Below are 12,572 nucleotides of genomic sequence, written 5' to 3'. Positions count from 1 at the left end.
CCCCCCTGAGGCTGGAGAGGTTACTCATTGGTTAAGATCACACCCTGTTCTTGTAGAGGTCACAAGTTCAGTTCCTAGTACTCATTCTCAGGTGACTTAACTGTACAACTACCTGTTGTTACTACCTGTAACTGCATCTCTAGGAGATCCAGCATCCTATTTTAGCCCTTGCACATGTGCACAATTAAAATTAAAATTAATCTTTTAAAAAATTTAAAGATTTTACACTATCTGCTATTGAGGAGTTTAAATTTGTTAGAGGCAAATAGAAATCCATATAGTTTGTGCAAATATAAATATTAAAACTGGCGGCCACAGGACAGAGAGAGAGATTTGGGACGAGATGTCTGCAGATTTATAAGAACCATCTTTGGAAGTAAGGATAATTGATTTCTGTGCTCTCTGTGGTCTGAGCAATTGCAGAGAATGCTGCTGATGACTTTAATGCATGATTCCACATCTTAAGCACGGTGTATGTGTTCAGCAGTGACAGCCCGTCTGTAGTGTTTCTGTCTTTAACTCTGTGCTGCGTTTAATTGGCCCTCACTCTGCTTCTGTGTTAAAGGCTCCATCACCAGGCACGACATAGACTCCCCACCGACTTCAGAGCGCGTTGTCAGTATTTACAAATACGAAGACATTTTCATGCCATCGGCTGCCTACCAGACCTTCTCCTCTCCGTTTTGTTTGCTTCTCATTGTCGCCCTGACCTTCTACTTGCTGATGGGAACCCCTTAGGCACAGCTGCAAGGCCGACACACTAGGCGGAGCGGCAAGCCTTCAGTGTATATTTTTCAATATCGCCTGTATTATTCTAGCTTCTGTTACTTAAAAACAAGTCATGATTTCAACATTTTTGGGGGAAAAAAGTGAACAAGCTTTTCTCCTAGTCAAACAGGATTGTCAAGGCAACCCTGCTTTTGGGAAGTATTTAAATCGTTTGCGAACACTTCAAATATGTTTTCTATTTGAGCTTTACGGTGTCTGTGCATTTTGGTAATACTGATTGGGATTTAAACCCAGACAAAGGCTGCCTTTTGTTGGCCTACACGTTTCACAGCCTTGGCTAGCGCGGTCAGCTCACACAATGGGGAGATAAAGAGCTAGCTGTGGAAAGAGTGTCTCCCAACAGTCTTTATTTCGTGCGGTACTGCATGAGAGGGTTACTTGGCATGTTGCCGTGGAGAGCTTCACAGGACGTCACAAGTGTATCAGCAGCCTCTCGAGAACATTTTCGTGGAGGCTAAGTGCTTTTAGATAGTCACACAGTGGACGGGGCGTACGGGGGAGATTATAGTGATAAGCAGTGGTTTGTATTTATCTAAAGTATCTTCCCAATTAGCAAGTAGTTATGAGAAAACAGTTTTATATTGCTGTTAGGAAAGATGAAAAAAGAACTGTGAATATTCCTGAAGATGTAAAATTACCTTAATGATAAAAACAGGAGAATTCTTAGCAATTAGAATTTGCTTCCTTCTGCTACTGTGTTCAACCAACTAAGGTGTTCCTGGGTGGCTCTAGCCAACGGTGGTGGTCAAGTCAGCATTCATTAACTATAATTAATATACATTAGGACAGACAAGTCATCCTAAGGAAAACACATATCATCATTCTTAAAGACTGTAGACACTAGGAGCAAAAATAGGGGGAGGGACCCTAACGTAAATTCACCAAGAGTATACATTAAAAATGTTCAATTCTAGCTGGGCGGTGGTGGCGCACGCCCTTAATCCCAGCACTTGGGAGGCAGAGGCAGGCGGATCTCTGTGAGTTCGAACCCAGCCTGGTCTACAAGAGCTAGTTCCAGGACAGGCTCCAAAACCACAGAGAGAAACCCTGTCTTGAAAAACCAAAAAAAAAAATAAAATTTAAATTCTATGTTTTCTTTTTTGAAAAGAGCCAGGTAATCTCTAAATACCTATGCTGGCAGCCTACTTAGAGGAGAGTAACTGTGGGCACTTACACGGTGGGCCATTGCCACAGTGGCTTTCCAGAATTCTCTGATTTGTTCCCATTGCTTCCAGGCTGGCTCCAACTCTATAGCTGAGTGACACCGGACTATGGTTTCTAAGTCCCAAGTTTATGTCAGAGGTGAACGTCTGCCTGTGGGGAGAATGTTCAGATTCTTCTGAGCTGGTGCCAAAATAAAGTATGTATTACTACTTCGCGACACTGCCCACACCCAGTTTCAAACTCAAGGTTCAAGTTGGTGGCTTCACCTGATGACAACTGCCTCTTCACCAAGCCCTCTCTCTGGTCCTGGTCAAGCTTGGCACAAGCATGGCCGGTATATCAGTTTCTCAGGGTTAGTAGTTGGTTTAGGAGTGAGGGTTGGGAGTATATAGAGACACCCGTGTTGTAAATAAGAAGCCCAATATTTTTATATCCTTTATGTGTATAGTAGTTGATGTATATAAATCGCGGAGCTAATAGAGACTTCAGTTAGTAGTGGGAGCGAGTGTCGCTTCCCTTCCACTTTTGCTTCAAATCACGTAACTGTTTCATAGTCTTTGACTTTAGCGACCAGCTTTGTGTATTTTCGCTTGGAACTTTCAGAGTTATCCTTGCCCTTACAGTGACGTGCAGCAACTCTACTAAACTCCAGGGTTTTTGCCTCTTCAGGGTCACTGCCTGTCCCAGTGAGTCTGAGGGGCCTTGAGTTTCTCCAGCCTGCTCTCTCTCACTTGTCCTGTCCCCGTCTTCCCCATCCCTCTGCCCCCCCAGATGATAGGCTCATCTGTAAGGCCCTAACTCTTATCCCTTCCTCCAGTCTTGGGGACTGCGTAGTTTTAGGAGTGACTCAGCCCTCCTCTAGCATGCTGGGCTTTTCATTGGAAGTCATTTCTCTCCTCATCCTTGTAACTGATGCTACCTCTTGGTAGATATTCAAAAAAACTGGTGGACTGAATTACAAAGCTGTCTCGATACTGCGAGTTTACTTGGGCCAGAGGAATCTCTTTTATGGACTGTAGCTGGCTGGCCAATGTTTTTATATGTCCTGTTCATGATCAAACTGTGTCTTCCAAAACATGAATGACAATATCCCCAGTGGCAGTGTGTTTTTGCCTTTCACTGGACACCAGTTGGCACTTTGAACAGTAATTGCTGTCATGAAATAAGGATTTACGACAAGGGATGTGTCACAAACAGCTGACCGTCGTCTCAGAGATCTTTCCACTGATAGACATGTCGAAGTGAAAGCCCTGTAAACTTCGAATACATCCGTTCTTACCTAATCTAAGGAAACTCCTACTTTTCTCTCTATTCATTCTCTCTCTCAGTCATCCTTCTTGAACCCCCCGACTCCTGGCTGCTGCTCTCTCAAGCATGCACCCCCAGGTCTGACATACAGTTTCACTTTCTACACAGTGTTTGTCCTGAGGGAGAAGCGATCAGTGCTACTTGGTGAGATGCCCAAGTGAAACACAAGCGGCAGACAGATGTATGTAGCATTGTTGTAAGTGCTCCATGTGGATGAACTCTTTCAGTCCTACCAACCAGAGGAAGCGTCTGTTGTCAATCCAGCTTTGCAGAAGGAAGAGTTGAGGCCAGTCTTCTGGCGAGCTTACCAGTGCTGGCCAGACTTTAGAGATGCTAGTTCAATGCACTTGTCGTGCAAGAGACCGCAGGGACGAGGGAGCCGATATGACTTCCTATGCCTCATGCAAAGTCTTTAAAACTTCCGTTAAGTAGAACCTGCTGTTCATACTCAAATCAGCTGGGCACCTTCGCCTGCCCCCTAGTATTTTACAGTGAAAATGAGCACTTCTTACAGCTGTGTTTGCGGAACTCAACACAGTGGTTTTGTATCACTTTATTTTCTGCTTAAAACCTTTGGATTATTTTGGCCAGTCATTTTAGTACTTTTCCTCTCTTTCTTTCCTTCCTCCCCCTTCCTTCCTTTTACTTTTCTTCTCTTTCTTCCTTTCTTTTTTTTCTTTTTTCTTTTTTTGGTCAGTACTGATGATCATACCCAAGGCCTTGTAGATATTCACGGGGTGTTCCACCACCCAGTACATCCCCAGCTCATTTTTAGTACTATTAATGTTTTCATACTAATGTGTCAATTGGACACGATTGGAAGAATGCATTTGTCTTAGCTAACTTTTAACCATGACTTTCTTAAACCATGGTCTGTCTTACAACATGGGCCTCCATGTGCTTTTATTGACCCACTGTAGTTAAACATGCACTTAAAGTCCTGAAGCTGCATTCTGTTACTGTTGGTTGCTTTTTCCTTAACAAAATCAGAAAGTTTGACAACTGAGGGATGGCTTTCCATCCCGGTATATTAATACTACTTTTGCAATCCAAGTTTACTGTCTTTATTCAGGGTCTTGTCTTAAGTGACATTAGCACTGAAGTTGGATGCCATTCTTGGCTCTATCCCAGGATTTCTTATATTTTCTTTGTAAAGGGGTCCCAGAGGCTCTACTCTGCCACAGACAGTTCATAAGTGAACAAGTATGGCTGCACATTAATAAAGCAATTGAAATTTGAACTTCATATACTTTGCAGATGCCAAAATGTTAAACTGAGTTTTAAAAAGCTTTTGGAAAAGGAAAAACCTATTCTTAGTTTGCAGGCTGAAGAACAACAGGAAGTGGGCTGGGCTGGGCTGGTAGACCCTAGCTTTCCCACAGTGACTTAGCCATGGCATTCTGTCTCTCTAGTCGTCATAAATCCTATCACCAGTAACATATTATTAGCTAGTTGTAAAAATGTCAGAGTTAGTGAAAACGTCATTTAAACACGGTTTATAATTGGTTTGCTGTTATGAATGAATAGCATAGTGGCATCCTTACACATTCGTGTCCTAATATGTTTCCTGGAGTTGGCACAAACGAGATGACAGTAAAGAACCATTCTGGGTAAGTTCCAGCTCTGCTTTTCCTGAGGTCTGGCAGTCGTTAACATGTTTCACTCTTGAGCTGCTCTTTCGGTGAACATTTCTATGCTTTAGAGTAATTTCTTTCTGTGTAGAGACTTTTCAAAATTAGCACAAGGGCATGAGAGTCTTTTATACATGTGACACGTCTGTCTCAGCACCCTAGGCCGTCTGCTGAGGTGACATCCTTACTCTCTAAACAGGACTGCATAAAGTGAACAGGTTGATTATTTTCAACTTGTTTATATGTATATACACTTTGTACATATGTGACAGGTGGGGTGTGTTTATACAAAAACATACAAGTACGCACGCGCAAACGCGTGCGCGCGCGCGCGCACACACACACACACACACGATTCGTTGTTTTTCTGATCTCTTGTATACTTTCAAACCCAGAGATAAAATATCATATGTGTTACTGACATACTTACCTTGCATTTTTAGCAATTTAGTTTGTAGGAAGGATTCCTGAATCTCTTACTAAGTCTTGCCTCTTCTTTTCACCATTATATGAATTGTAAAGAATGTATATACATTGTTGTTTAATATAACTTTTCTATATCATTAAGAAGCCAAGACTCACATTAGTTAAGTAACTGGCATGTTTCATGGCAGCCTAAACATGTTTTAACCTGCATTAGTTTTCTTATTCTATTCTACTATTTAGTGAGCAATTTGTCTACTTTCAAGTTTGATTTCCTTGGTTTTTAATTTAGCAGATGACTTGCATATAATTTCCTTTTCATGAAAATAGCAGTTAAAGAAATATGAGCCTCAATAAGCCTGGCAATGGAAAAATGTGTGTAAATCTCCTAGCCTTGGGGGGGTGTCCCATTTAAGAATACACCAACCATTCGGTAGTATTTTTAGTTTTCTTCCAAATCTTTGCTATTAGGTGAGTAACCACCCAGTCTGGTTCTTCTGGAATGTAATCATCTCTAAGGTTGCTGAATGCTCAGTGGGTGTGGCATTCACCCAGGTCACTAGAGTCTTTCCTGCTTTCTTGCCTAGAATGCCCTGACCCCTCCACCCTGGAAGAGTGAACGCAGCTTCTCCACATGCCTTATTCCCACTGGCGCATTGACATGCTGGAACAATCTGGCTCCAGAAGTACTAATACAGTTTTTCTGAGACTGTCTACAAAATACTATTTTGTTAAAACTATGCCTTTAAATAGACACGGATGGGTTATATTTGTTTTATAAAAAGTTGTGTATCTAATGTTCAATTGTGATTGATTTTGAGATTATATATAAATGTATATTTATAAGCCTGTCCTATGTGGATTTTTACTCTAAGATGTGTGCCACATTACTAATAAAGATATGAGTTTCTATTTATGTAAAGTAATTGTAGCAACACTCCTAACCGCTACTGAAATGATTATTCTGTTCACTGGCCACCACATATACTTTTATCTTTAGAGGATTAAGTTATACTCAGACTATATTAACCAGGATTAAACTTTAAAGGCATAAACTCTCAACATAATTTGAATTCTTCCTGTTGATGTAATTAAAACTAGTTTATAATTCCTTATTGCTTTGCTTTGTTGCACATTTCCATTATTTTTTCCTTTGTGTGTTATTTAATTGTAAAATGTTTCTCCCTTCTCCCTGAATCCTTGTAGACCTTGGGAAAGGTGGCAACCTGTCTTGTCGGACAAACAGGAAAACCCTATTGCTTTAGTTACCTGAAAGTCCTTGTAGAGAAGCAATATACAAAACTCACTCTGCAGAAGCTTCATTCTGGTACCTTATCAAGCAGGAAATGGTGATGTAGATTCCCGTTTCAAGTATATTAACTACTTCCTTGCATGTATCTGGGTTTAGGAATTTCACTTCAAGTCCTTCATGGTGACTAAACCACAGTACCCCTTAGTAAGTAGAGAGTCTGATGATATGGCTCAGAGGGAAAGTGGACTTGCGGCCAAGCCTGATGACCTCGATCTGATCCCCAGAGGTCACATGCTAGAAGGAAAGAACCAACCTCCGTAAGTTGTCCTCTGACCTCCATGCACTTGTGTGTGTGCACACACACTAAGTAACTAAACATAGTTTTAAAAGACTAGGTAGAGTATAGCTGTCAAGTCTACTGGGTCTTGAGGGAGAAGAGAAATCGCAGTGGCTGAGCTGCTGATTCTACTGGGACTGGTTTGAGAAGATACAGTGGCTTCAAGTAAGGGGAAGCTCTCACGCAGTTGAAACCGAGAGCCAGGGTCCTCCCTGAGTGTGAGGGCCACCAGGAATGGAAGCAAGGATACTGAAGTTGAGATAAGATATAAACTGTGCAGGGACTATGTTCATTCCCTTGGTATTTCTATTTATTTATTTATTTATTTATTTATTTATTTATTATGTATGCAATATTCTGTCTGTGTGTATGCCTGCAGTCCAGAAGAGGGCACCAGACCCCACTACAGGTGGTTGTGAGCCACCATGTGGTTGCTGGGAATTGAACTCAGGACCTTTGGAAGAGCAGGCAATGCTCTTAACCTCTGAGCCATCTCTCCAGCCCTCCCTTGGTATTTCTATGCTGAAGTTATAATTTCCACTGTGATAGCTGTTGGGGATTCAGCATACAGGTGTGTGTGTGTGTGTGTGTGTGTGTGTATGTGTGTGTGTATGACTAGGTGGTGCTGAGGAAGCCTTTGTTGATGGGATTAGTGTCAAAATGGGATTAGGGACAAGAGAACCCTCGCTAGAACTTGATCGTGCAGGTTCCTTGACCTCAAACCCCCTACTTCTTCAACTATTTGAGCCATCTAGTCTAGTGTAATTTGGGATAGCAGCCCGAAATGACTAAGACTAAGAGATGGACCAAAATAGGCAGTGAAGACAGAAGCATCTCCAAGAAAGGGGAGGGCAAGGCAAGGAGAAAGATTAGCAGGATGCGTACTGGCTCCACCTGAATTTGACAAGGCTATTATGTCTTCAACAGATTTCCACAAAGTCGGTCACTTAAAACAACACAAATGTATTGTCTCACTGTTCTAGTGGCCCGAGATCTCAGTGGAATCAAGATGTCGGCAGGGCATTTTTCTTCTAGAGGCTTCACAGAAGAAGATTTAGATTTTGTTTGTATCTAGACTTATCAGCTAGAGTTGTTCCCACAATCCCAGTCTGAGTTCTGACTCTATGGCATGTGGTATACCGTCTCCTTTTGTGTGGTTTAATCTCCCTTTCTTCCTTTGGCAGACATACCTGTGATTATATTTAGCCCCTCGCTACCATATCCTAGAAATGTTAGAGACACAATGCTGACTTTGGAGGTTGCTGTATTTATAAAGGTGAGTGTCTGGGACAGCAAGAGAGGACTCTTGGCAAGGAAGCATTTTAAGATCTACTTTCAGGGTCTCACCATGCCCTGGGCCAAAAACAGTCACTGCAACAGATATCACGATGAGAAAATACCTTGATTCATGTAACTGGAAGGCCAAGCGCAGCCTGGTCTCAGGGTCCTCCACTGCATCTGGGGTGCCCAGGCAGCTGGTCTTCTCTGAGTCATGTGATGCCACCAAAGAGAATCTAAGAAGTATGGCATTTTGGAAGAGCTACCTTAGAGCGGATGCCCCATGAGCTTGAGATTTGAGTGGACTTGGGTCCCTTTCTCAAATTTAGTTCTTAGGTCCTATCAACCCGCAACACAGCACTCATTTCAAAAGGAATAAGACACAGTTTTTTCCTAAGCAAAATGTGAGTGCCTATGGCCTAGGAACGTATTCAGGTTGCCCCAAGAGATATATCCTAGCATGGAAGTGGTTACAAGAGATCTTATTAGTTAAAGGACAAAGAAAGTTATGTTAAGGCATTAACCAAAAACATTTAGTAGGGCTATAGGGCAGGTAAGTTATATCAAAGAAGGGAAAATTCTGCCATGTATTTAATTACTCTCTGATGATATTTTTGGCTTTTGGATGGGTTGAAAGCTAGTAGGCTGCCAAAAACACATTTTAAAAGTTTATTATTATTTATTTTTTCAAGACAGGCTTTCTCTAGCTTTGGCACCTGTCCTGGAACTAGCTCTTATAGCCCAGGCTGGCCCCGAACTCATAGAGATCTGCCTGCTTCTGTCTCCGAAGTGCTGGGATTAAAGGTGTGCTCCACCACCTCCTAGCTAAAGGTTTTATCTGATGGTCAAAAGGATGTTAGGCTAGACAGGAGTGGGCAATAAAAATAGCTCATGATAATTTGGCTCTAAAGCTGCAGTTCTAACACTCTGTTACCACAAGGTCTTCGTCGAGTGTTCTCATCAAGTGTTCAGCCTTGCACATCTTCAACACAAGAGTGGCCTTCTCTTGCTATGTCCCCTCCCAACTTTAGAGTTCTATATCTCAGTTGTTTAACTTTGCCTGCAAACAAAGGAATGCTCTAGCGATGCGATTCCCAACGTGTAGGCTGCAACCCCTTGGAGTGTGTGTGTGTGTCACATATCAGATGTCCCACATATCAAATATTTACATCACGAGTCACAACAGTAGTAAAATTACAGTTATGAAGTAGCAATGAAATAATTTTATGGTTGGGGGTTCCCGCAACATCAGGAACTGTATTAAAGGGTTGCAGCATTAGGAAGGTTGAGGACCATTGCACTAAGGTTTTAGTATCATGCAGTAAGCACATACAGGCTCCTGGGAAAGGATACCACTCATTCTTTCTCCTGCTTGGTACACGTGAGCTCCTATTCAGGATTATGAATATTGTTTGCCGTGTCAGGTCCTAGCCTGATCTATAGAGCGAGTTCCAGGCCAGGTTCCAAAGCTACACAGAGAAACCCAGTCTCGAAAAAAACCAAAACCAACCAACCAACCAACCAAACAACAACAACCAAAAGAACTATGATGTCCATTATCCCTTGCCAGAGAGAACACTTCAGTGGGGAGCAAATAGTGGCAGTTAAACACTGATACACACTCCGAGGCATTTAAATTGCTCCCAAAGGCTCCTACTCTGTGTTAGAAAGTTAATCGTGGGTGCACATTATGGTTCTCTAAGAGGCTTCCCATAGAAGCCAAAGGATCCCCTGTTCAGATCAGTTAGCATAGAACGTAAGAGCTACACAATAAGGGTACTTAGTGTGAACCCCAACTCACCCACTTGGCAGCTGTATGAGGCCAGGTACTTAATTTCTCTGTGATCGTTCTGCAATATTCTCTGTGCTTTATTTGCAAAACAAGACTAGTAACATCTCTGGAGGGATGTTCTCAGGATAAAATGATAGGAGCCAGCCTCCTTGATTAGAGACTGTCACAGGGCAACAGCTGCTTAAAATCCTGTCATGTACACGAGAGAGCACTTTAAAGTGTTAAGAGCATGTATTACTCTTCTAGAAGAGTGGAGTTCTAGTCCCAGTAGCCAAGTCAAGTTGCTCACAACCACCTGTAACTCTAGCAGTGGGGATCCAGCGCTTCTGGCTTCTTTGGCCACCCACCCACATTGCATTCACACGATTAAAAATAAGTATTTATTAAATAAATCAATAAAACTAAGTCTGTGCATCAGTGTTTTTAGAAATACTTTCAAAGCATAGAGCACAGCTTGTGTTTTCCATCTCTGGGATCCTGCCTCCGGGAAAGTTGACATCAATCAGAGAAGGGGGTTTGTAGTGTTGTGTCCCCGTACTTTTCGTTTTCTAGGACCGTGTCAAAACTTGTTACATGGTCCCTGAGGGACCACTGGGCCCAAGGGCGGAGGCGTTTGCGCTCAGCCTCTTGGGAGTTGTAGTTTCCCTGGGTTCTAGTGCATGTTCTGCCCGCAGTATGGGTACTACAAACCCCACAAACCCTCGCGGCACCGTCCGCCTCCGCCCGCGCTCCTCCACCAGCTCGCAGCTCCGCCCCACGGTCCAGGCAGAGGCGCGATGGCCGACCGTGGCTGCGCTCCCGAAGCGCCCAGCCCGCGGGGATCTCCCCGGCCGGAGCCTCGGGTCCCGCGCGCGGCAGGGCCGGGCGAGACGCCGCGTACGGCGGCGCTGGCGCTGCGCTTCGATAAGCCCATCAAACAGGCTTTCTACAACACGGGCGCGGTGCTGTTCGTGTGCCTGTGCTGCGGGGCCGCGGTGCTCGTGTACTTCATCCTCGAGGCCTTCCTGCGGCCGCTGCTCTGGGCCGTGCTGTGCGGCACCTTCCTGCACCCGTTCAAGAGCTCGCTCACGCGCCTGGGCCGCCTGTGGCTGCGCCGCCTGCACCGCGCGCACACGCCCATCGTGCTGGCCGCGCTGCTGCTGCCGCTCTGCTTCGCCGACTACGGCGTGGAGGCCCTGGGCGAGCAGGCGCTGCGCCGCCGTCGCCTGCTGCTGCTGCTGGGCGCGGGGGGCCCGCTGCTCTACGGTCTTTACTGCCTGGGCAACTACCTGGGCGTCCAGGTGCTGCTGGCGCACGCGGGCGCGCTCATCTGCCGTGGCCTCGACTACTTCAGCAGCCTGTGGGTGAGTGCGTGCGTTTTGGGGTGGCGGGACCCGGGACGCCCGCGTCCAGGCGGCCGAAGGTCCTCCACCCGTGCTCCAGTGAGCGCAGATGACCGCCCTCCTTCCCATGCCCGGGGATCTTGGCGCGCTTCCTTTTAGAGAAGCGGGTGTGATTTGAAACCGGCCCACTTGTTGGGAAAAGGTCCCTTGGCTGAAAAGTGCTGACCCACTTTGCGCATCTGGCAGGCACATCTGGGTGTCGAATCCAACTTGCCTTTGTACAGTTAAGAGGAGCTGACTTTTTACTAGGCTAGGGGTTAATTAGAACTTGGGTAACTCTGATTTCTCAAGCTCTCAAACTAAAGCTTTCGTTTCATGCCGATAATGTCCCACAGTTTAGTTCTTTCTCTATATATAGTTCGTGCGAAACTTTAGGAGCTTTCCGATAACTTTTTGTTATGTGTGGGCCTTTGCACATCCCCGCCAGTCCAGATTAGCAGTAGACCCGTAAAGAGAGGCAGGTTATGGTTGAACTGCCAATTTAGAAACTTCAGAATTGAAAGGAATTTCAAAGATAATCTTAGAGACACCTTTCCTGACTCAGATACTCGCAGGTTAGTTTGTCCACATATTTATTGGGCAAAGTTAAAATGAAGTGGCTGTTTAATGTTTAAGAATGTTAATCGATAAAGTCCGACAGGGGCTAAGAATGTATCTCAGGGATAGAGAAGATCCTAGCTTGCGTGAGGTCCAGTGTATACACACCTCATACTATTTCACTTTTATTCATTTTATTTATTGATGAAATAAGATGAATATGCCCTGACATTACTAAGTTACAAAATAGTCGCCTTTATTTGCTAAGCAGGTTTCAATTTGCCAAAGTGTAAAGTTGATTGAACACAGGGTTGGGTACCCTGTCTTTGGAGTGCATATAATTGTATATGAGCACATTATTATTACTATTATTAGTGCTGGGGGTTGGACCCAGGGCTTCATGTGTGCTACTGAGTTGTACATTCAGCCTCATAAATTAGCATTTTCCTATTGGAACAGCCATACACAGAAGAAAGTGGACATTCTCACAGTTACAGGCCACAGGACCACACAGCGTGACTGACTGCCTTACAGATAGATGGCTGGTGGACAAATCTATGGTGCACCTCTTAAAAGTTGTGCTGGGGACCAAACTCAAGTGTTAGCTGGCTTTAGGCAAGACTCAAGTACTGAGCTATGCCTCCAACCCCGTGGTTGACTCTTAAGTTAAATTCAGGGC

The 12,572-nt window shown here is 44.2% G+C and overlaps 2 protein-coding genes across 4 annotated transcripts in view; both read left to right on the top strand.

Annotated features, from left to right (window-relative positions):
- Frrs1l (ferric chelate reductase 1 like) overlaps nucleotides 1-6,424 on the top strand; it is a 30,166-nt gene extending 23,742 nt beyond the window's left edge. Inside the window, exon 5 of the mRNA XM_041657074.1 lies at nucleotides 566-6,424. Within this exon, the coding sequence (XP_041513008.1) occupies nucleotides 566-738 (173 nt within the window). The 3' untranslated portion in view covers nucleotides 739-6,424. The remainder of the gene's footprint in view (nucleotides 1-565) is intronic.
- Nucleotides 6,425-10,711: 4,287 nt separating this feature from the next.
- Tmem245 (transmembrane protein 245) overlaps nucleotides 10,712-12,572 on the top strand; it is a 76,381-nt gene continuing 74,520 nt past the window's right edge. For all 3 annotated transcript variants that reach the window (XM_041657066.1, XM_041657067.1, XM_041657065.1), the window contains exon 1: nucleotides 10,712-11,317. In XM_041657066.1, the coding sequence (XP_041513000.1) occupies nucleotides 10,751-11,317 (567 nt within the window). In that variant the 5' untranslated portion in view covers nucleotides 10,712-10,750. The remainder of the gene's footprint in view (nucleotides 11,318-12,572) is intronic.

Source organism: Microtus oregoni, unplaced genomic scaffold (genome assembly GCF_018167655.1).
Source record: "Microtus oregoni isolate MIOR12 unplaced genomic scaffold, Mior012 000008F_ref0000371, whole genome shotgun sequence".
Taxonomy (NCBI): Eukaryota; Metazoa; Chordata; class Mammalia; order Rodentia; family Cricetidae; genus Microtus; species Microtus oregoni.
The sequence above is the reverse complement of the archived record's forward strand: the minus strand, read 5'-3'. Positions and strand labels throughout refer to the sequence as shown.